Consider the following 21,724-nt stretch of genomic DNA (forward strand, 5'->3'; position numbering starts at 1 on the left):
CAGATATGAAATGAATTTTACTTTGGTGATGTAACTGTGCCCAAGGTGAGTAGTTTCTCAAAAAAAAATATACTGTAACAGAAGCATTTGTCACTAAGATAGCCTGTAACGTTAAGAGAAACACCATTTTCATATGTACTGAAGACATTATAAAAATGGGAACAAAATAATTTCAAAGCATTGCTTTTGTCAGATTTGACTTTTTTTTTTCTTTATACTGTCACCTCATTAATTTGAGTTCAGAGTTTTGATAAAACCATAGGAAAACTGTACCTAGTTATTCTGTATATAGGAAAGTGAAGGAAATCTTCAGCAGTTTTCGTAACCATATTTCTTTTGCTTGGTTCACAGGGACCACAGCTGGTGCAGAGTTTAGCTTCCAGGAATATTGTGAAGATAGCAGCACATTCAGATGGGCATCACTATCTGGCTTTGTCAGCAAATGGTGAAGTTTTCTCTTGGGGTTGTGGAGATGGTGGAAGACTAGGTCATGGGGATACAGTGTATGTATTAAAAATAATCATAACATTTATTTGCCAGTGTTTTGAATTCATAGTAAAAATTACTTTGTTATGTATATAAGCATTCTCAGCATTTGACATTTGTTTTATGATCAGAAGTTGCATTCTCCCTACATGTTTTCTGTCTGTAATATTCCCAGTTCTATATTAATGCTACTTTCTGAAATACTTGTAGACAGAGGGTGTAGTAGCGCTTGTACTTTTATTAGGCCTTTTATTAATGGTTTTATGAATACACAGCATATTTTCCCTGAAACATTGACTCACATGTTGGAGTGGGGTTGTCATTTCCTATGAAGTCCTGTTGTATATCATTCCATTTTTCTTATGTGTCAGACAATGACACTACTGTCCTGCTTTTGCGTAGAAGCAGTCTTCAGCAACAGTGGTGTGTAGGGGATGTGTATCAATAAATTTTAGAGATTTTAAGTGTCTTCCCTCAATGCTGAATTCCCTATAAAGCAAGAGAGATACTACACAAGGGTTGTCAGTATCATGAAACTAATTGTTCAGATACAGTAATTAAAGATAATGTTTTTAACGATGAAACATTTTTTAAAAGGATTGCATTAGTTCAATTGGAAACAAAATTCACAACTGTTAGACATTCCTTCAGTGGTTTGGATATTGTCGAACAATCTGAACTTAATTTGGGCTTGTAGCTCTGTTTATATCTTGGTACTTCAGACTAGTAATAAGGCTTGCAGGTAGAATTGTAGCAATTGTTTCTAACAAGTACACCACACCTTTTATTAACTATTCATCAGATCACCTTTATGGAAATATGTCACCTTCTCTTTCAATAGCCCCCTGGAGGAACCTAAGATGATATCTGCTCTATCTGGGAAGCAAGCTGGAAAACATGTTGTTCATATTGCATGTGGAAGTACCTATAGTGCGGCCATAACTGCTGAAGGAGAGCTGTATACATGGGGACGAGGAAACTATGGCAGACTTGGCCATGGTAAGTTAGTTGATATCTTCAAATAAGTTGTTAAAGAATTGTTTAGTGCCTGTGTCAAATGATCTTTCATCTAACTTACCTGAGACTGGTTTGAGAACCTTAGGGGGCTTCGTATGAATTGAAACCCACTAAATTTCTATGACTTACCTAAATCCATATTAGATACCTAAGAAACCATATGGAAACTTAATCATGATGCTCAGATCTGAAAAAAACCCCCATACCAACACCCCCCACACCCACGTAACAAAAAATCCAAAAGCAAACAAACAAACAAAAAAAAAACAAAGAAAAGAAGATATTAGGCCTTCTCGATTTTGCTTCTCATAGAACTACTTTGTTTTTGCAGGTTCCAGTGAAGATCAGACCATCCCAATGCTGGTCACGGGGTTAAAAGGACTCAAGGTTATTGATGTGTCCTGTGGGAGTGGAGATGCTCAGACCCTTGCAGTTACTGAAAATGGTTAGTAGCAAAGCAAAACTAAAAGTTTTGAGTAAGCTTACCTTTTCTTCCTTTCATTCTGAACATACTTGTCCTGCGGATATGCTTATTTCTAGTGACTTGAACTTGGTAAGAATTTAAAGCTGAAATTCTTTTTGGGGAGATATATATATATACATTTATACATTTTGCATACAGTGTATGCACATATATTTCTGGGCATAGATATGCAGTATGTTCATTATGAGTATGCAATGGTATATATATTTTATGAGATATATATTTAAAATATCCATGTAAATATAAAATGGACACACAAATATTACATCTATGTACTTATGTGTCTACATTCTATTTATTACTGTATAAATGTAAATAACTCATGTTGTCACAACAACCAGAATTTTGAGTAGGAGAACTGCCTGTGTTGGCCCATTGAAAGTGCCAAAGAGAGGCTGTATTGAAATTCTGCTTCCCAACATCACTGAACAAGCTGTCTAGGGTGAGACAGCTTCGAAGCCCAAATTTCATTACGTGAGGTTATGCCCAAAGTAATCCCTTAGAAAGAAGATAGTTCTCGGAAGCTAGTTGTTCTTTCAAAATATAGCTGGTTAATATGATGTGCAATATTTAAAAACTGAAAAGTTTGCTCATTAAGGAAATGGAAACCCAGATTTTGTCCAGTTTTTTTCCTTTTGGTTTCTGCCTTGCTTGCTTCCATTGCTTATCAGAATACCTTAGGGACTTGCTTATGCAGGTAGAGAACACAATGCATCACAATGTAAAACAAGGCTTTCCTTTTGGACATGTGTGGCTTTCAGTTTTTGGACTGTAATTTTATTTAATGCAGATACAAAATGGCGTGATTATTTCTAAGTTCCTACATCAGGACTTAGATTTAGTAGTGTATTTCAAAAAACATGATAGACAATGGCACTCTTTGTTTCATTTTGAGAAATGCTTGAATGAAAATTAAAACAGGTTTTACAGACAATTTGGCCATTTAATATGGAAAAGATTTTGCAAGTTCTTATAAATAATAAATCAGTTTTTAACTTGCTTGATATACAGTAAATCCTGTGCTTCATATGTTTTTAAGAAGGACTTTCAGTACACTGATGAATTTTCAGTGCATATTATATCTTACACTTTTTATGTTTAGTTTTATCAACATGAAAACTTTTCAAATCTTATTCTTCCTTCTTTTCAAAAAAATTAGAAATTAACTAGTAACTGCTATTCTTGAAAAACAATTTAAAAATTACTCTTATTACAGAATCTCAGATTTTTAAGAACTTACTTGTCAAAACAGATAACGTCATTACATAAAAGCAGTGCAATATTTTTTGTTTTCTTTCTCTTGATTTAAAGGTCAAGTGTGGTCTTGGGGTGATGGAGATTATGGAAAACTGGGAAGGGGAGGCAGTGATGGTTGCAAGACTCCCAAGTTGATAGAAAAACTTCAAGATCTGGACATTGTGAAAGTTCGCTGTGGGAGTCAGTTTTCTATTGCATTAACCAAAGATGGCCAGGTCTACACCTGGGGAAAAGGTGACAGTCAGAGACTTGGGCATGGGACAGAAGAGCATGTTCGTTATCCCAAACTGCTGGAAGGCTTGAAGGGTAATTATCAGAGCTGGGAATATTCCAAAGTTCTTTTTGCTGTTGGTGGAGTTTTTTACTGGACACAAATGAACCAAACTTAAGTGTGATGGTACCATGTACTTGGTTGTATTTGATGCTGGTTGCACTGGAAAAGGTAATAGTGCACGTTTCCCTGCATTTCTGCCTTTAAGATTTTAGCGGACCTAGAGACACTGTTATGACTACTTTAAATGTTGCTTGTCTTGTGTTCTCTTTATTCTTACTGGTTTTCTTTTACTAGGTTCACTGAAATGCTTACTTAAAGCATGTATTTTTGCATTGTCATGCAAATAAATATATATCATATGCTTAGATTAGGGCATGTGAATGGAATCAATGAAAATTACAGACAACAAGTAGTATTAAAGTTGTTTATTTTTGACTAGTTTGTAGCAGAATGAAGAGTATTTCTTTCATTTGTGAGAAACCTGGGTTCTGTAGGGGGAGGATGAGGAAGAAACGTTGTTTATTTCTCTGTATTTCCTAAAATTGTTGTTCATATGTGTTGAATGATCTAATTGAAAATAGCTTCTGAACTAATGACTACGAATAACTTTACAGTCTCTCATCATAGATGGGGGAGATCTTTTAATAAATCTTTCCTGAAAAGGTTTTGAAGTAGAAGGGATACAGAGTTGATCTTTTGTTGTTTTTTTTTTTCTTTAAACTTGTTAACTTTTGTACTTAAGCTGTCTCTTATGAATCTTAAAATATTTCTTTGGTTTATCCTTTGCTGTACTCTTCCAATCCACTATTAGAGGAAAGGTGAGGCTCTTGACATCCATAATATGTTAAGTATGGTTGCAACTAGCAGTTTTCCTTATCTCTGATATTTTTCTGTCAATAATTGTAATGTTTAAGTTATATTTTCAATATTTGACTTTCAGGAAAAAAAGTGATAGATGTGGCAGCTGGATCTACCCATTGTTTAGCACTGACTGAAGACAGTGAAGTGCATAGCTGGGGGAGCAATGATCAGTGTCAACATTTTGATACTTTGCGTATCACCAAGCCAGAGCCTGCAGCTCTCCCAGGATTAGACACAAAGCATATAGTTGGAATTGCTTGTGGGCCTGCTCAGGTAGGTTTTATTTTTGAATTATTTGGTTTTGTCTCCCACTGAGATTAGTTCTGTACTCTAATCCCAATCCCTCTTTCTGTGCTTGCATGACTTTTCTTATTTTCACTCTTATTCCGAATAAATGAAGATTTGGAAAAAAAAAATCTTGTGCAGTTCTTCTACCAAAAAGGGGTGACTAGCTTCCCTCTGTTGGGTATTCTGACAAGTAGCTATTTACCTGCTTTGTTTTGTCTGGTATAGCAGTTGAGGAGTTGTCAACCAGACTGTTTCCTGCAGCAAAGATAGTGAGGTATCTGGACTGGCATGATAGTACTTTGGGTAATATGATAAGAGAGTTCTGGATTGGTAGGGTTTTATGTATGTTTCCAAGGATGCAAGTGGAGGGTTCTCTTCAGCAGATGTGCTGGTATTATTTCTGCATTGTCTCTTGCTGTTTGAAGGCAGATGTTAGCTTTACACTCTTATCTCTAATCAGTGCCATCTTGTATTTAGGAAATAACTGACTGTGGAACTCTGTATATTGTTTCAATTATAGAGTTTTGCTTGGTCATCATGTTCAGAATGGTCAATAGGCTTGCGGGTGCCTTTTGTGGTGGATGTTTGCCCCATGACATTTGAGCAATTAGATCTGCTACTAAGACAAGTGACAGAGGGAATGGATGGATCCTCTGACTGGCCCCCTCCTCAGGAAAAGGAGTGTATGGCTGTGGCAACATTAAATCTTCTGAGGCTTCAGGTACCTTCTGTTTCTTATGCATTGAGCAGTCATTGAGCTAAATGTTTTCAGTAAATTGCTTGGATGAAAATAGTAAATTTAATGTGCTTTAAAACACTTCTATTGATTTTAAAAAGTGAAATAATTACAGTATTGCTTTTACTCTGAAATTTGGCATCTAGTGCTTGTGGTTTTTTTCCTTGTTGACAGCTTTTGGGTTTCATTAAAAATGAACTATAAAAACAGTATCTAAATGGATTAGGCCTTGTATACCCACTCAGAGATTTTGAACATTTCTATGACTTTTAAATAGCATTTCTAAGAGTGAATGTCCTCTTCAATTGGTGTCTGACAGTCACTGAAAATGTGCTGCTTTTTCTAACGTAGTTGTAGTAAGGTAGAAACAAGTTAGGTTATTCTTTAGGTTTAGTTCAGAACTTCAGGGTTCACAGCTACTGTTCATGATTTATGAGTATTGGTTTAAATTTACTATGCATTTGGGAAGCCAAACCCTTTAGATTTGTAGATGAAAATTTGCATCTTGGTCAGTGAACTTACTCAATTGCTCCAGGTTTGACTTTTCCCCCACCCTTGCCAAATTCATATCTTTGATTAATTAAAATTTGCTCCTCCCCCCATCTTTTTTTTTTCAGCTTCATGCTGCCATTAGTCATCAGGTGGATCCAGAATGCCTTGGCTTAGGTTTGGGCAGTATCCTGCTCAATAGCCTGAAACAGACTGTGGTAACGTTGGCAAGCAATGCTGGGGTCCTCAATACAGTGCAGTCGGCTGCTCAAGCAGTGCTGCAGAGTGGATGGTCTGTGTTACTGCCAACAGCGGAAGAGCGGGCTAGGGCACTCTCAGCACTCTTACCCAGTGCAGGTTGGTTCTGAGATTTAAACTTATTCCTTTGGTGCTTGCATTTTGAGTTCACTAATAGCTTCTCCTGCTCTTAGTTTCAGGAAATGAAATGAACGTAAGCCCAGGACGTAGATTTATGATTGACCTCTTGGTGGGCAGCTTGATGGCTGATGGAGGCTTAGAGTCTGCGCTAAATGCTGCTATCACTGCAGAAATTCAGGTGTGTTTCAGCAGCTTTGTAGTTCAGGTTCTTTTGTGGCGTACTGGATTTGTTACTCTTATAAATACAGAGTAAATATGCCTTCAGTTGTGAACTGTGCAGCAGCTACTGGCATGGTTTCATCACGGTTTTGTGGAGTATTTTTCTACTCTTCTTTGCCTTTACAACCTCTCATTCCTCCCTTCCCCTTTCTTTTTATATTATAATTGCTTTGAAAAAACTGTGCCCATGTGGTTGTTATGGAATATACAATACACGTTTTGTCTGTTAGGAAGTGTTTCATTTCTGGCATAGGTAAAAGTAACTTGATCTTTTTACCATGGACACTTGTTAGGAAAATGTTTTGTAATCACAGTGGAAGTTTGTATGTTTTCTTTAACTTGATTTGGTTTTTTAGGATATTGAAGCAAAAAAAGAAGCACAGAAAGAAAAAGAAATTGATGAACAAGAAGCAAATGCATCAACGCTTCATAGGAGCAGAACTCCATTGGACAAAGACCTTATTAATACTGGAATCTATGAATCTGCAGGAAAACAGAGTTTACCATTAGTTCAGTTAATTCAACAGTTACTAAGGTAATTGCTTGGAATTTTTCTTTGACTTTTGTACAGAAGATGTATTTAGATGTTTTATGAACTAGTCCACCTTATTTGGCTAGTAAATAAGGTCTCCTGTTAGCATTTTTAACTCCTCAGAATTCAACATATTGAACATTCTCCTAACTTGTCTGTAGTTCTGCTGTTTTATGTTTGCTAAGAAGCAATGTTCTATACGTAATTACCCAATTTTAGAAAGACTTACTGCCGTGCTTTAATGGATTTTAGTACTTATTCCTTTAGTCTGAAAGTTTTTGTACCAAATATAGGACAAATGTTCAAAAGCCTGTCCTTACAAAGTAGGAGAATCACCATGAATTTATTTAGAACTGAATGTTTTGCCCTATTTGTTTAGAACTGAATATTTTACTTCAAGGAGACTGTATCTGGAGCTGTAAGTGGGGAAGAAACCTGACTTTTAAATTCTTGACTCAGAGTTGTGAATGCATAACCAATAGTGTGCTGAGAACAAAGCTTCTTTATGTCAGCTAGAGGAGTATTTAACATGTAGCATGTATAAGCAGGAAGTAATTATGAGTTTACCAAGAAATTTATTGTGCTTAATTGTGATGGCAACCATGTAATTTAATCAATACTGAGACTGTTTCGAGTTATGTATTGTCATGGTTTTCATTGCAACCTTTCAGTGAAAGTTGTCAGACTGTGTTTTGTAGTGGGTGATGACAAAATACACAAACTTGGTATTTTACGAATCCTGTTAAACAAATTGTATCCACAAAACCACTGACTTTTTGAGTACTACAGTGCGAAGAAGTGAACATTCTATGAAGAAACTTTGCATAGATTTCTTACATATTTGTGTGAAATTTTAGCAAAAGCTTAACCTATGTTTCTATGGACTGTCTTCACTCTGAGCTCCCTTTATGATACTCTTATACCACTTAGGAACATTGCTTCACAGACGATAGCCAAACTAAAAGATGTTGCTCGTCGCATTTCTTCCTGCATGGACCAAGAACTTTATAGCAAGGAGAGATCTGCTTCTCTGGATCTGTTACTCCGCTTTCAGCGTCTGCTTGTTAGTAAACTTTACCCAGCAGATTGTGTTGGACAGGTCCCTAATACATACAGTAAGTTATTGTTTAAAAAAACCAAACCAAAACAAAAAACCCTGCCCTCTCCCCACAGATTTCTGTAATAACTTTTGCAGGATACCAGTTTGTTACTTTAATTTATCTTCTTGTCTCATTTATTAACGTAGTTGCTGAGTCTGTCTGAACAGTGTTGGAAAGTAGTTTATTTAAATTGTTTTCTGTTAGATAAAAGGGTCTAGATAATAAACTTACCATAAATTTTTAAAAATATGTGGTTTCTTAAATTAGTGTTAGTACTGAGTGGCATCGTTTCAGAAGAGTTTGCAAGTTTTTGAAGCCTGTTACTTATATATAACTATGTGATGGTTTTCCGTACTCTTCCTCCTTTTTATGTAGGTCCCGACCTCTTAGGTGTAGGTTCATTACTGAAGAAATACGCTGCTCTTCTGTGCACACACATTGGTGATATACTTCCTGTGGCAACCAGCATTGCTTCTACTAGTCATAGGCATTTTGCAGAAGTATCTCGTGTCGTGGATGGAGATTTAACAGGTGGGTTTTGTTGTCCTTTTTTTCCCTTCTGTGAAATTTTAAAGTTATATTGCAGACATTCTTGAAAGTTCTAAATGACTAAAAAGGAGGCAGTTTAATGTTTTGATTGATGGGAGAGAAGGAAGGCAAGAGCTTTGTGCTAAAGAGTAATAGAAGGCAGAATATATGGATGGTGATTTACTTCTGTGATGCAATAAATGTAAATCTTGAACTAAATGTATCTTCTGTGTTTTCTGTTTTAGGCATTCTTCTTCCAGAATTGGTGGTTTCTATAGTGCTTCTCCTCAGTAAAAATGCTGGATTAATGCAGGAAGCTGGTGCTATCCCTCTGTTGGCTGGCTTGCTAGAACATCTGGACAGATTTAACCATTTAGCCCCTGGAAAGGAAAGGGATGACAATGAGGATTTAGCATGGCCAGGAATAATGGGTGTGTACCAGTAGCATCTGGGGTGTTTATTTATCTTTTCATAAAGTAGCTACATAAAAATGGTGACTGTTCATGAACTATTCTCAGGAAGGGAATTCTACTTTACCAATTTTTATTAACCAAGTCATATGGCAGTCATATGGCAGTATTTATTTCTGTCAGTACATTCTTAAGGAAGTTACATATAGAAAGGTAGGATAAGCAGAGTACCGATGCAACTTTTTCAAGAAGTAGTTCACATAATTTTGCATTTTGAGTGTGAAAAGTTGCAGTGAAAACATGAGTAGTACATCTAGACATTTTGTTACTAAATTCCATCTGTAACATAAAGGGTGAGTAATATGAAAGCTTTGAAATAAGGAATTTTTATTTTCTCAGTACGCTTTATAATATGAACTGTGTCTGTGGTTAAAAGAGAAGCTTCTTTTATATTAAAAAAATCTGCATTTAGACTGAAACTAAATATACAGCAAATGCCTTGCAGGCAAGTGAGTAATAAAACTGAAGGAATTTGGGGGAAGAACTGATTAGAGCAGTGATTTGCCAGAACACTGATTGTTCTGCTCCACCTCCACACAAAACAGCCATATAATTGGGCAACGCTAGGTCTTTGACAGTATGACATTAGAGATTAGTGCATAAAAGAACACAATATACAGACAATTTAATTGCATAATATGTAGACAGGAACATATTAATAGCCATTTTGACTTTTGAGCATATCAAAAACTAAGCAGCCTTTAAACAGAAGTGAAGAATTCAGTTAGGCGCTTATTAAAAGAACGTTCACAAAAAAACTTACTTTCTGGTTTTCTGTTGATAAATTCTCTCTTTTATACCTCTAGGTTCATTTTTTACTGGCCAGAGTTGCAGAAATAATGAGGAGGTGACACTTATACGTAAGGCTGATCTAGAGAACCATAACAAAGATGGAGGATTTTGGACAGTGATCGATGGGAAAGTGTATGATATAAAGGACTTCCAAACCCAGTCTTTAACTGGAAGTAGCATACTTGGTGAGAATTTTCATCTGACTTAAAGACACAGATTACTTCTGTTTCAAGACTGGATGAAATGAACAGATTTTTAGTTATTATATTAGATTTTTAGTTATTATATTGACTATCTCATTCTTTCATTAGCTCAGTTTGCAGGTGAGGACCCAGTTGTTGCTTTGGAAGCTGCTCTGCAATTTGAGGACACACGGGAATCCATGCATGCTTTCTGTGTTGGCCAATATATAGAGGTAAAAATGTTATTAATGGGTAAATCCTTTCTAAAGTAAAGTATTACTTTGCTTTCAAAATTCTTGTTGGAGCTCAGTTCTACCTTCAACTCTGATTTCTTTTACTTAGCCTGACCAGGAGGTGATTACAACACCAGATCTCAGTACTTTGTCATCACCTCTAATAGACACAGAACGGAATTTGGGTCTTCTCCTTGGACTGCACGCTTCCTACCTGGCAATGAGCACACCACTTTCTCCTCTGGAAATTGAATGTGCCAGTAAGCAGAACTTCGTTTTGAGCTTAAATAAGTGATAAATACTTGTGAAAGCATGCAAGAAGACGACAAAGGACAAATAAATTAACTGAAAATCTTCTTTAGCTTTGCTGTCTTCTGCAGAAGTTTTTTATTCTTAACATTAATTACCACAGTCATCAAGAACCAATAATTTACAAGATTTAGATGGTGATTAGATACTTTCTAACAGTTAAATATCCAGAATTTCATAATATACAACATAGAATATTGGAAAAGAGACTGTATAGCACAGTTATCTCACTAATTTGTTTCAGCAAATGGAAGAGCTGCTAAACCTTATTTGAAGCTGTGAATTCATTTTATTAGAGGAAATTGTTGATAGCTTAGTCTTTGATCAGAGTATACACTTCTATTTTCTTTATTTCAGAATGGTTGAAGTCATCTATCTTTTCTGGAGGCTTGCAAACTAGTCAGATTCATTACAGTTACAATGAGGAAAAAGATGAAGACCATTGCAGTTCACCTGGTAACACTACCCCAAATAAATCAAAACTATATACACATCGATTAACTTTGAGTGACCATTCACAACCTTTCCTCCAAGCTATTGCGGATAATAATATCCAGGATCACACCGTGAAGGTAAACCCTCAGTAGTTCTGTGCACAAAAAATGTTGCTGAAGGGTGATAGTGGTGGTGAAAATTCTCCAAAAGTTATAGCAAAACAATTGAAAAAGTTCTTTCAGAGTTACTTTATATGAAAGGAGTGGTTGAGTACTACTAATGGATAAAATTTGTATGTTTCACTTAGTGTAACAGTACATTTTTTTCTTCAGATTTTTTGCAAGGGATAACTAAAAAAAAATTAACAGTGCATTACTTTCCATGTTAAGTTTCAGTAGCATTGACAGATCCCACTCATGCCCAGTTGAACTAAGATGGAATTTTCTTTGTCAAGGTGCAAATGTATTTTTTGTATCAGGTGCATGTATGCCTTTGTCTTAGAAATCCCTCTGTGCCTCGGGGTTCAGGTTTCACATAGTTGGAACCGTGGATAATATGAAAACCTCTAAGATTTTCATTGATCACTGTCTTCAGTAATACTGTCAGATTTTCTAACCCTTTGAGTTCATCTGCTTTATCAAAAAACCCCAAATAAGTCCTTGGGAGCATAGGATAATGATAATGAATCAGAAGACAATTGAAAGTTGTTTTAGGTGACCTGACTATCTCACAAAGAGATAAAAGCAGTAGTAGCTTTGTTCCTTGAACCATGTTGCTCTTCATATAGGAAGAAGGATAAAGGGTATTTGTAGTACTGGATTGTAATTGCTGTGTATTAAATAGTGCATACTGTGTGTTGTATCTCACTTATGAATATTAGTTCAGATGGTGGAGATTATTTGGTGTTACTGAAATGCTGTCTGTAGTATTTTGAGTCCTTTGATTGCATTTTAAAACCAAATTTAAATAGAGGCTGTTGTGTGTTTTCGTAGGACTTCTTGTGTCAAATAGAAAGATATTGTAAACAGTGTCACTTAACAACACCAATCACCTTCCCTCCCGAGCATCCTGTGGAAGAAGTAGGACGTCTGTTACTATGTTGTCTTCTAAAGCATGAAGATTTGGGTAGGTAGGCTTGTGGTGTATCTTTTAGGATCAGTTTAAACTCTGCTATGGATGATTGTGGAAATGCATATTCAGAGATTGTCTTTTCCTATTAAGGTCACATAGCACTGTCTCTTGTTCATCCTGGTACCCTTGGAGTTGACCAAGTAAAGCACAAAACCTTACCAAAATCTGTAGTGGATGTGTGTCGTGTTGTCTACCAAGCAAAGTGCTCACTGATTAAGGTAAAGCTTTTAGCTGCTGAAGTTTAGATTAATTTCCACTTGAAATGTTTTATTAAAAAGTTATATATTGTTCATTTTATTGTGTGTTAGACAATGACCTTATCTTTCAATGTCTTTTCTAGACCCATCAAGAACAAGGTCGCTCTTACAAGGAGGTCTGTGCTCCTGTCATTGAGCGTTTGAGATTCTTATTCAACGAACTACGTCCTGCAGTTTGCAATGATCTCTCTATAATGTCTAAATTTAAACTTCTTAGTTCCTTGCCCCGATGGCGAAGGGTAGCTCAGAAAATCATTAGAGAAAAAAGGAAAAAAAGAGGTAAGGCAGCATTAATGTTGTATTCTCTTTGAAAAAATGAAAATCTACCTTATTTCAAGGTTTACTGCTGTTTGCGGCTCTAGTTAGTTAAAGCACTGAAGCCATTTGCTTTCTGCTGCATTTTCTTGAAGTTTTCTAAACCAATGGTTGCATGACAGTTCCTACAGCAGGAACTGGCAAACAAGAGTGTCAGGTTTATTTGAGGTATGTTTCTTTGTGTTCCAGTATATTAAAAATGATCCTCCCGTATCAGTCCCTCTGAATTGGTTTTCATAAAGTTTAACTGGAAGTGACATCTTTTTAGAAATCATGTTTTATTAAAGCAGTGTAGTCAGAGAACTGTTCAACTGGAAATAAATTAATGTGATGAACAGACACCGAAGTGCTTTTGAAGTTGGTCTTTAAAGGTAAAAGCATATTGCAGGTAATACCAGAGTTAATTTGGTAATAGTTGGACATGGAGTTCACCAAGAGTGCATTTCCATTTTATTACAGGCAGATCTTAAAAATTCTGTGTGCTTAGGTTATCTTGAAAACCTAAAAATGTGACAGCGGAAAATCTTATCAAATTACATGAAAGAATAATACTGTTTTTTTTATAGTGCCAAAAAAATCTGAATCTGCTGATGTAGAAGAATCCAAAATTGGAAACGAAGAAAGTGATTTAGAAGAATCCTGTGTGGTGCCTCACAGTCCTGTACCTATAGATAAAAAACCTATACCAATCAAATCACCCAAGGTAGGATATCAGATTTTAAATCAACCCCGTGAATAAAAATAACAAGAAGAAAAAATAGCATGATTGGTATAACTTGGCACTTAATGTTCTGGTAATGGTGTTTGGAATGTATAATTAAGTGTGGCATGTTGTTTCAGTGAAACCTGGAATAATTTTTAAAAATAAGCTTGTACTGTGTATTTAGCATATGTAAAGATACCGTCTCTAATTTTTAGATTATTAGTAATCTTAGATAAAATTTCATTTCAAAATAAAATGTGATGGGTTGTCTTTTTTTGAATATTAGTGCGCTTGAAATTTTATGTAGCAATTGTAAACGAGATAATGAGTTCCAAATAATACCAAGCTCTTTTCTGAGCTCTGAAGACATTTCCTTTTTTTTTTCCCTCCTTTCTATTATTTTAAGTTTGGACATGGTTTTACATGAAATAACTTATATTTTCAGTAATTAAAACTTTTCAAACAATTTAATTTTAAACATGCTACCTTCCTGTTTTGCAGGATAAGTGGCAGCCACTTTTGAGTACAGTTACAGGTGTCCACAAATACAAGTGGCTGAAGCAAAATGTCCAAGGCTTGTATCCACAGTCTGCCCTCCTTAACACCATTGTTGAATTTGCACTTAAAGAAGAGCCGGTGGATGTAGAAAAAATGAGAAAATGTTTATTAAAACAGGTAAACTGGATGAAAATGGGCTTGCACATATTAACAGTTTACCTAAGTATGATAATTTATTTCTTCTCTTTCACAGTTGGAAAGAGCAGAAGTTCGTCTGGAGGGAATAGATACTATTCTGAAACTGGCAGCTAAAAATTTTTTGCTGCCCTCTGTGCAGTATGCTATGTTCTGTGGATGGCAGAGGCTTATTCCAGAAGGAGCCAATATAGGGTAAAACTTCTTGTTGCTTTTGCTTTCACAATTCTTCAATAATAAAAAAATGCTTATTATTGTTGTTGTTGTTGTTTTTCTATGCAGGGAACCTCTTACTGACTGCTTGAAGGATGTCGATCTGATCCCACCATTTAACAGAATGCTGTTAGAAGTAACTTTTGGGAAGTTGTATGCGTGGGCTATTCAGAATGTCCGGAACATCCTGCTAGATGCTAATGCAAAATTTAAAGAACTAGGTGAATCTCATTTTGTTGCTCTCATCTGGGGAGAAAACTGTTTTAAATTAATATTGCTGTTTGGGTTTTTTTTTTTAAAGTTCCCAATAATTGGAATGTGAAAATCGCTTCCTTTGTTTTGTGCTGAAAATTACTTTGACTTTCTGTTTGTGTGTTGTTCCAACCCCCCCACCTTGACCCCATGTTAACTCACTATTCAGTGTTTAAGAGTATGCTGATGATTTCCTGGCAGCAGGTGATTGAATACTCATTAGTAATATTTTACCATTATAAAAGCTTTCTTGGAACTTCAGTTTGTAAGTTCTTAAAACCAGGCAGGGAATAAAAAATGTTTTAGACCATCAATCAAATGAATCAATAACCTATTCTACTGAAGCTCCCAAATATGAGCTGACTTTGTTATTTATGTTACTTTTGAATTAGGTCTACAGCCTGTTCCTCTGCAAACAATTACTAATGAGAATCCAGCAGGACCAAGTCTTGGGACTATTCCGCAGGCACGTTTTCTGCTGGTCATGCTCAACATGTTGACACTGCAGCATGGTGCAAATACCTTGAGCCTCCTCCTGAATTCTGGCATGCTGGCGTTGACGCAAACAACACTGCGGCTCATAGGTACAGGATCTTCTTTTTTCTTACTTGGAAGAAAGCATGTGCTTTATAAATCTCCTTTGTTTTTTACCTGTTGGTGTACCCAAAATTACAGAATGATTTTGCTGCTTAAAGATAGTGCTTAATGCTATTTACCTTTACCGTTATATAAAAACCACATCTGTAAGTGTGATTGAGAAAGTTAATTCAACTGTAGCCTTTATTCAGTCACTGTTTTTTTTCTATTAAGCCTTTGCTTTGGCCATCCCTTGCTAAAATTTGAGTTATAGAGTAGTTTTGGTGGAAACATTACAAATAAACTGAAAATGAAAATTTAAAATGAAAACATTAAAAACTGCCTGCTCTCTACTCACTCTGTTTCATTTGTTCTACTCATTAAAAAACATTCCCAGTCTGGATATTTAAGCTTTCAACTTTCTTTTTTCTACTATAGGAAGTTCTGTGGGGTGTTTTACCGTGGTTCCCATTGCTGTGCTTTTTCTCTTTTGGTTTTCTTAGATAATAGCAAACATTTGTTCCTGTGACTTGTACTTAACTGGAGTGCTCGCAGATTTAAAAAACAAAACAATCTGTTTGTAGACCCGTTGAGCCAATTGAATCATCGTTATTCATGTCTCTCTTATTTGTCACTTATTTTTTTGTTCAAGCTCAAGTATTTAAATTCCTGTGCATTCAAAACCTGGTTTTCTAAAAGGTCATTTGACTTATCACCTCTTCAGTCAGCTTTTCCCGTTTACTACTACTTTTACATTATAAAGTTTATGTGTCTGAAAGTTTATGTGTGACAAAGGTACATCTGAAAACTTGTAACAGGTTTTAATTTTTTTTATGTTTTTTGCCTCTTTAGGACCCAGTTCTGACAACATTGAAGAGGATATGATTGCCTCTTCTCATGGGGCTTCTGCCACGGTCCTTGAAGAGTCAAGAAAGGAAACTACACCTGTTCAGCTCCCTGTTTCTGGACCAGAGCTGGCAGCCATGATGAAAATTGGTACCCGAGTGGTGAGAGGGGTAGACTGGAAATGGGGTGATCAGGTACAACTTCTTTTGTACAGGTTTGGGTGCGTTATAATCTAAAATCTCTGTTCAGTGGGCTGTCCGTGAAGTTTCTGGTCATTCAAACTTTAGGGTCATTTTACATTTCAAAAATGTTGAATTAAGGGTATGGGAATTTAGCAGAAAATAAGCCCCCTTGGATTCCTTAGAGATCAGAGGGGCTGGGTGCACCTGGACTTAATTTCTGGTTATAGCCAATTCAGCATTATAAGTCTGAGTTTGAAAGAACTTGCACAAGCACAGATGCACAAATAGTGCAGTTTACCAAAGCAATACTGTAGGTCTGATTGTTTCAGTAAGGACTTGCATGATCCAGAAATAAAAAATTGAAGCACCAGAAAAGCAGATTCAGGATTACTGGTGATAAATGCACTAACTACAGAGTATTAATATGTGTTGAGACAGAAAGTATAGTAGGAGAGATCTAATACATACACACACACACACACACACACACACACACACACACACACACACACACACACACGCACGCACATATATATATATATATAAACATGAATATGAATAAGCCCGGTTGTGCTCCAACACAGTTGGAAGCACAGAGCTCGCCTAAAGGCTTCCTTTCAGGAGAAGAGACACAGTCTGTCACCAGATCTTGAGGAGGCAGAGTTATGTTCACCCTTCTGCCTCTGAAGCCCCCCTTTTATACTAAAAATGTTGTCCTGTCCCAGTGGAATGGAACCAGTTCCATTATAGATGGGGTTTGGTGACTTTGGTCATACGTGTGTTACATGTCCCATGTTCTCCTTCACCTGCATCCCATGGGGTGTGTAAGTTAATATGTTAATAGGGCTTAATGAGGGTCTTTGTTACTTTTGCTCAGAATTTATAGTTGACAAAAGAGGTAGAATAAGCACTTTGGTCCTCCTCCATGTTACTGAAGTGGCAGCAGGGATTCTGACCTTTATCAGAGGATCTTTGTGTGCATCTCCTTAGTGAACCAGAGTTATAACAAGGCTTGTTTTTCACGGAGGAGGGAGTGTGGCTATTGGCTGGTACAGAGTTGTGGGTGCTCTGTGCCTCACTGAAACAACATTGGGCCATGAAACCTCTGCTTTGCTCCAGACATCATTCAGTTGTTAGGCCTTGCTTGAGCCGGGTGCAGGAGAAGCAAGAGACCCAGCTCATGTTTTTCCCAACCAGCCTCATTCTACACCATCTTAAAGCAACACTGTGCAATTCTGACCATTTACCACAAAAGACTTGTAGAATTAACATAAAATATATTAATTATTTGTTTAGCTTCATTTTTGGAGATGAAAATTCCCTTTACAGAGACTGTTCTGATTACAAGGAAATTAGATCATTTGTTTACTACAATATTATACATTCCCAACTCTGTAGGACATATTACTACTTATGTAAGATGTAAGTGATAGATAAAATAGATCTAAACGTGAGTGTCTAAACACACAGTTTACTGGTGTGATTTCTTTTGAAGATTGTGAAATGCTTTCCAACTTCATGCAGATGTTGAAACATTACTGAATGTTTACTACCTAATCCTTAGGTTAGCAACAAGAAACAGCATTATTATTTTATGCACTTTGGATACGAATTAGTGTTGTCGATTGTGCAAATTGGGCCTTTCTGTTCTGTCAGGATGGACCCACACCAGGTTTGGGCCGTGTGATTGGAGAATTGGGAGAAGATGGCTGGATTAGAGTGCAGTGGGACACTGGAAGTACAAATTCTTACAGAATGGGAAAGGAGGGAAAATACGATCTCAAACTAGCTGAGCCACCACCTGCAACACAACCCACAACAGAAGATTCAGACACCGAGGATGATTCTGGTAAAAAAAACAAACAGTTTTTTTTTTTTAATAAAAGGAGGCACGGTTTTAGTTAAATTTCAAAATTGATATCTTGTAATATGAAAATATTTCTTTCACCAGGAGCAAATGCTTCATCAATTAAGATTCATTTAATAGGTGTACACTTCTGACCAGAATTTTTCCTAATGTAACTTTACTATGATAAAGGAGGATAGAAAGGATGGTATCAGATTTGTTGCATGTTCATGGGCCAGAGAGAATAGTATTATTAAATTGAAATAGTTTCAGTTACAGATACCAGGAGGTATACATTTTAACATATATTAATGCCATTCTAAAGTTGATTTTTTTTTGTATGACCTAATTATACATCTAGTCACACTGTTTCCCTATTCCTGGCACTGCCCTTGGAATTTCTTTTAAGCTGTGTGTTGCTAGACAATAACTTGAAAATGTATGCACAAAATATCTGGCTTAGATTTTGCTCTTGCAGTTGGAAATAAAGGGTCTTCTTCCTATCAAGTCATCTCAGAGAAAATATTTACAACAAATGAGTCACATCATGTTTGTTTCAGAACCTTTGTGAAATAAAATAACTCAGTATTAATGTATTCCTTTGCCTTTTGTGTCTCTCTTCAGAAGGAGAACAAGTTGAAAGGAATCTCCACCCTACTGCCATGATGCTGACAAGTACTGTGAACCTGTTGCAGACACTATGTCTCTCTGCTGGTGTCCATGCTGAAGTCATGCAAAGTGATGCTACTAGGACGTTGTGTGGTCTACTCCGTATGCTTGTTGAGAGTGGAACAATAGATAAATCAGGTATTTTATACAGAAGCAGTCTGATTCAGCTGTGTGCTTCTGTTTTGTCCTTTGTTGTCTAGTAAGTTTGTAAATCTTTTGTTACTAGTTTTTAATCCTTTAAGGCCAAAGGCTAGAAAATGGGTTTTCAGAGCTTTAAAAATCTTAATTGTTAAAGATAATGTGATCTTGAGCATTTGTAGAACATAAACAGTAAAGGCAGAAAAAAATGCATGAGATATGAATTGTTGGCTTAGACAATTAATTTCTTAGCAGCCTTTTTCTGTTTGACACAACACTATGACTATGTCATATTCATTTTTGTAGCTTCTTTGTAATTTCAGAAGTAATGCTGTTAAGTGCTTTCAAGTGAAAAAACAGTATAATGATGAGAATTGTTTTAAAAACATATTTAATAAAATTAAGTACAGGCTCTAAAACTGAAGTTAATAGTTCATGTAAAGACAGTGGAGTAGTGCAGTGTTCTGATTTGTCCAAGAGAACCCCATGTAGTGTATAGATGTAGCTGGTGGAAAAGTCAACTGTTACATGTATATATCTTTTTGTTTTTAGCTTCCTTGCCAAATAAATTAGTTTATAAAGAACAGCACAGGAGTTGGTGCACGTTGGGATTCATTCGAAGCATAGCACTCATGCCTCAGATGTGCAGCACTCTTAGTACATCTCAGTGGATAACTTTGCTAATGAAAATTGTTGAGGGGCATGAATCTTTCACTGCTGCTTCACTACAGAGACAGGTAATGTGTGTATTTCAAAATTACTTTGATAGGCAATAAAATTAGTAGACTTTAGTTGTCTTAAAAAAAGGTGTATTTTAAAAGAACAGGTGGGAAATGTCCTTAAATCAGTTTTTAGTTAATTAAAAGAAATAACATTTTTTTATGTCAAGGATTCATTGTTTAAAATATACACTCGTAAGTTTTGATCCTTCAGGGTACTACAGACTCCCTTGTTCTGTTGAAAGGAGACAAAAGGTCAAAACAGTGTTCTGAAAGTGTGTTTCAGAAACTCCCATGTAATGTTTCCTAGATGGTGAATAAAGAAAATAATGAGAAGATGGCTTGGAAAAATGTGCAATTTTAATAGAAGTTATGCGATTGTGTATTAGCTACTGTCCCTCCTTCCATAGTAAATGGCTAATATTATTTTAATTATAATCTCTCTTAAGAAGCTACATCTTTGCATCTTATTTTGGTGTTGTATTTCCCTTGTCCTCTTCCCCTTATTTCTTCTTTTCTTTTTCTTTTTTTCTTTCTTTTTTCTTTTTCATTCCTTAACATCTTGTTAGTGCCTTTTTCATGAGACTGAAAAGCAACCTTATTATGGAATAACTCTGCCAAGTTTCAAGGCTTGGGGATCTAAAGATAGTCTTAATCTTTTCCTTGATAAGGCATCAGCATTTTTTAACTGAAGCCTTGTATCATAAAGGCCTGTTCATTTTTGTGTGATCTTCCAACAAATTCTTGCCAGTATTTTTCATATGCTGGGGACTTCTGTCATCACCCAGGATTTAGTGCAGTAGAGTCATCTGTTCTGTTCAGGGAATACTTCAGAGAAATGACCATTCCTCGTGTACCAGCACCTAACTTAATAACAACGAAAAGATGAGACCATGAAGTTCTAGAAAGATGTGTTATTGGCAGAAGTTTAGAAGAAGTGAGTTCTCTTCACTGTTAGTCACTTGTATTGGTCTTCTGGGTAGAAAATGATGAAGCTGAAAACCTGAAATACTTCTGTTCAGAATATGCAACCCCTTCTGCTCTTTGATACTGAAGTGCTGCACCTTCCCCTGTTCCTTGTTAGTTCTGCACTGTCTAGGTATAGAGATGCCAGCCTGTTCCTCTGTACTGTGTCAGAGGCCCTAGTTTCACAGGGACTACTTTTGGGTGTCACTGTCACCTTCTACCATTCAGCTTTATATCTCATGAATTTTAACTATTATACCCTCATTGCAGAACACTTGGAAACTTTCATTCTGAAATATATCTTAGTACTAATTTCTGAGTCTGGAGTCTGAACAAACCTTCCCATTTTGTATTCTCATTTTTCCTATGTGTTTTAGTCATTTACATTGTTTTCCAGCGTTGTGTTTGTCTCATGCCCCAAGTATTGAAGAGGTTGGATTCACTAATAAAACGTGCCAATAAAATTGTTACTGACTCTGAACTGTCACAACTTCTTTTAAAATATCCCTTAGTAAACTGAAGATCAGTAGATTACAGATTAACTCTGTATTTCCATGACTAGAAAGAAATCAGTCTTGTAGAAAGAACTACAAAGGAAAGCTAACTTTAAAAATGTCATTCTTCTATACTCAATATATTTGAAAGTTTCTTTAATATGTGGTGACTTAGAATAGAATAACACTAATTTTGTTCTCTTTTTAGATCCTTGCTGTACATTTATTGAAAGCAGTACTTCCATCCTGGGATAAAAATGAAAGATCAAGAGACATGAAATTTCTTGTGGAAAAACTGTTTGGATTTTTAGGGAGCCTACTTAGTACTTGTTCTTCAGATATCCCACTACTCAGAGGTAGAGGAATTTTCCCTCAGTGGTTTATTCTTATGTATGGAAAATGAGTGCATTAAACGGTAACTGTTGTGCAATTACTTTGTCTTTCCAGAATCTACTCTGAGAAGGAGAAAGGCCAGGCCCCAAGCATCTCTAACTGCCACTCATAGTAGTACTTTAGCAGAAGAGATAGTGGCACTGCTGAGGACGCTCCATTCGCTCAGCCAATGGAATGGACTCATAAACAAGTACATCAACTCTCAGCTAACCTCCATCACCCACATCTTTGCAGGAAAACAGTCAGAAGGGGTAGTTTCCA

At 36.2% G+C, this 21,724-nt stretch overlaps 1 protein-coding gene across 3 annotated transcripts in view; it reads left to right on the forward strand.

Moving 5' to 3' along the window:
* HERC2 (HECT and RLD domain containing E3 ubiquitin protein ligase 2) overlaps positions 1-21,724 on the forward strand; it is a 108,907-nt gene that overhangs the window by 36,873 nt on the left and 50,310 nt on the right. For all 3 annotated transcript variants that reach the window (XM_051806894.1, XM_051806896.1, XM_051806895.1), the window contains exons 12-41: positions 352-503; positions 1,328-1,485; positions 1,835-1,948; positions 3,299-3,550; positions 4,459-4,652; positions 5,188-5,388; positions 6,021-6,249; positions 6,324-6,448; positions 6,846-7,024; positions 7,952-8,136; positions 8,497-8,652; positions 8,895-9,080; positions 9,926-10,096; positions 10,223-10,326; positions 10,436-10,586; positions 10,993-11,207; positions 12,063-12,195; positions 12,292-12,419; positions 12,542-12,737; positions 13,340-13,476; positions 13,978-14,151; positions 14,228-14,364; positions 14,452-14,603; positions 15,027-15,218; positions 16,063-16,250; positions 17,895-18,087; positions 18,709-18,891; positions 19,444-19,628; positions 21,279-21,426; positions 21,518-21,714. In XM_051806894.1, coding sequence (XP_051662854.1) covers positions 352-503; positions 1,328-1,485; positions 1,835-1,948; positions 3,299-3,550; positions 4,459-4,652; positions 5,188-5,388; positions 6,021-6,249; positions 6,324-6,448; positions 6,846-7,024; positions 7,952-8,136; positions 8,497-8,652; positions 8,895-9,080; positions 9,926-10,096; positions 10,223-10,326; positions 10,436-10,586; positions 10,993-11,207; positions 12,063-12,195; positions 12,292-12,419; positions 12,542-12,737; positions 13,340-13,476; positions 13,978-14,151; positions 14,228-14,364; positions 14,452-14,603; positions 15,027-15,218; positions 16,063-16,250; positions 17,895-18,087; positions 18,709-18,891; positions 19,444-19,628; positions 21,279-21,426; positions 21,518-21,714 — 5,115 coding nt within the window. The remainder of the gene's footprint in view (positions 1-351; positions 504-1,327; positions 1,486-1,834; positions 1,949-3,298; positions 3,551-4,458; positions 4,653-5,187; positions 5,389-6,020; positions 6,250-6,323; positions 6,449-6,845; positions 7,025-7,951; positions 8,137-8,496; positions 8,653-8,894; positions 9,081-9,925; positions 10,097-10,222; positions 10,327-10,435; positions 10,587-10,992; positions 11,208-12,062; positions 12,196-12,291; positions 12,420-12,541; positions 12,738-13,339; positions 13,477-13,977; positions 14,152-14,227; positions 14,365-14,451; positions 14,604-15,026; positions 15,219-16,062; positions 16,251-17,894; positions 18,088-18,708; positions 18,892-19,443; positions 19,629-21,278; positions 21,427-21,517; positions 21,715-21,724) is intronic.

Source organism: Manacus candei, unplaced genomic scaffold (assembly GCF_025592945.1).
Source record: "Manacus candei isolate 608988 ecotype Guabito, Panama unplaced genomic scaffold, ASM2559294v1 h1tg000069l, whole genome shotgun sequence".
NCBI lineage: Eukaryota > Metazoa > Chordata > Aves > Passeriformes > Pipridae > Manacus > Manacus candei.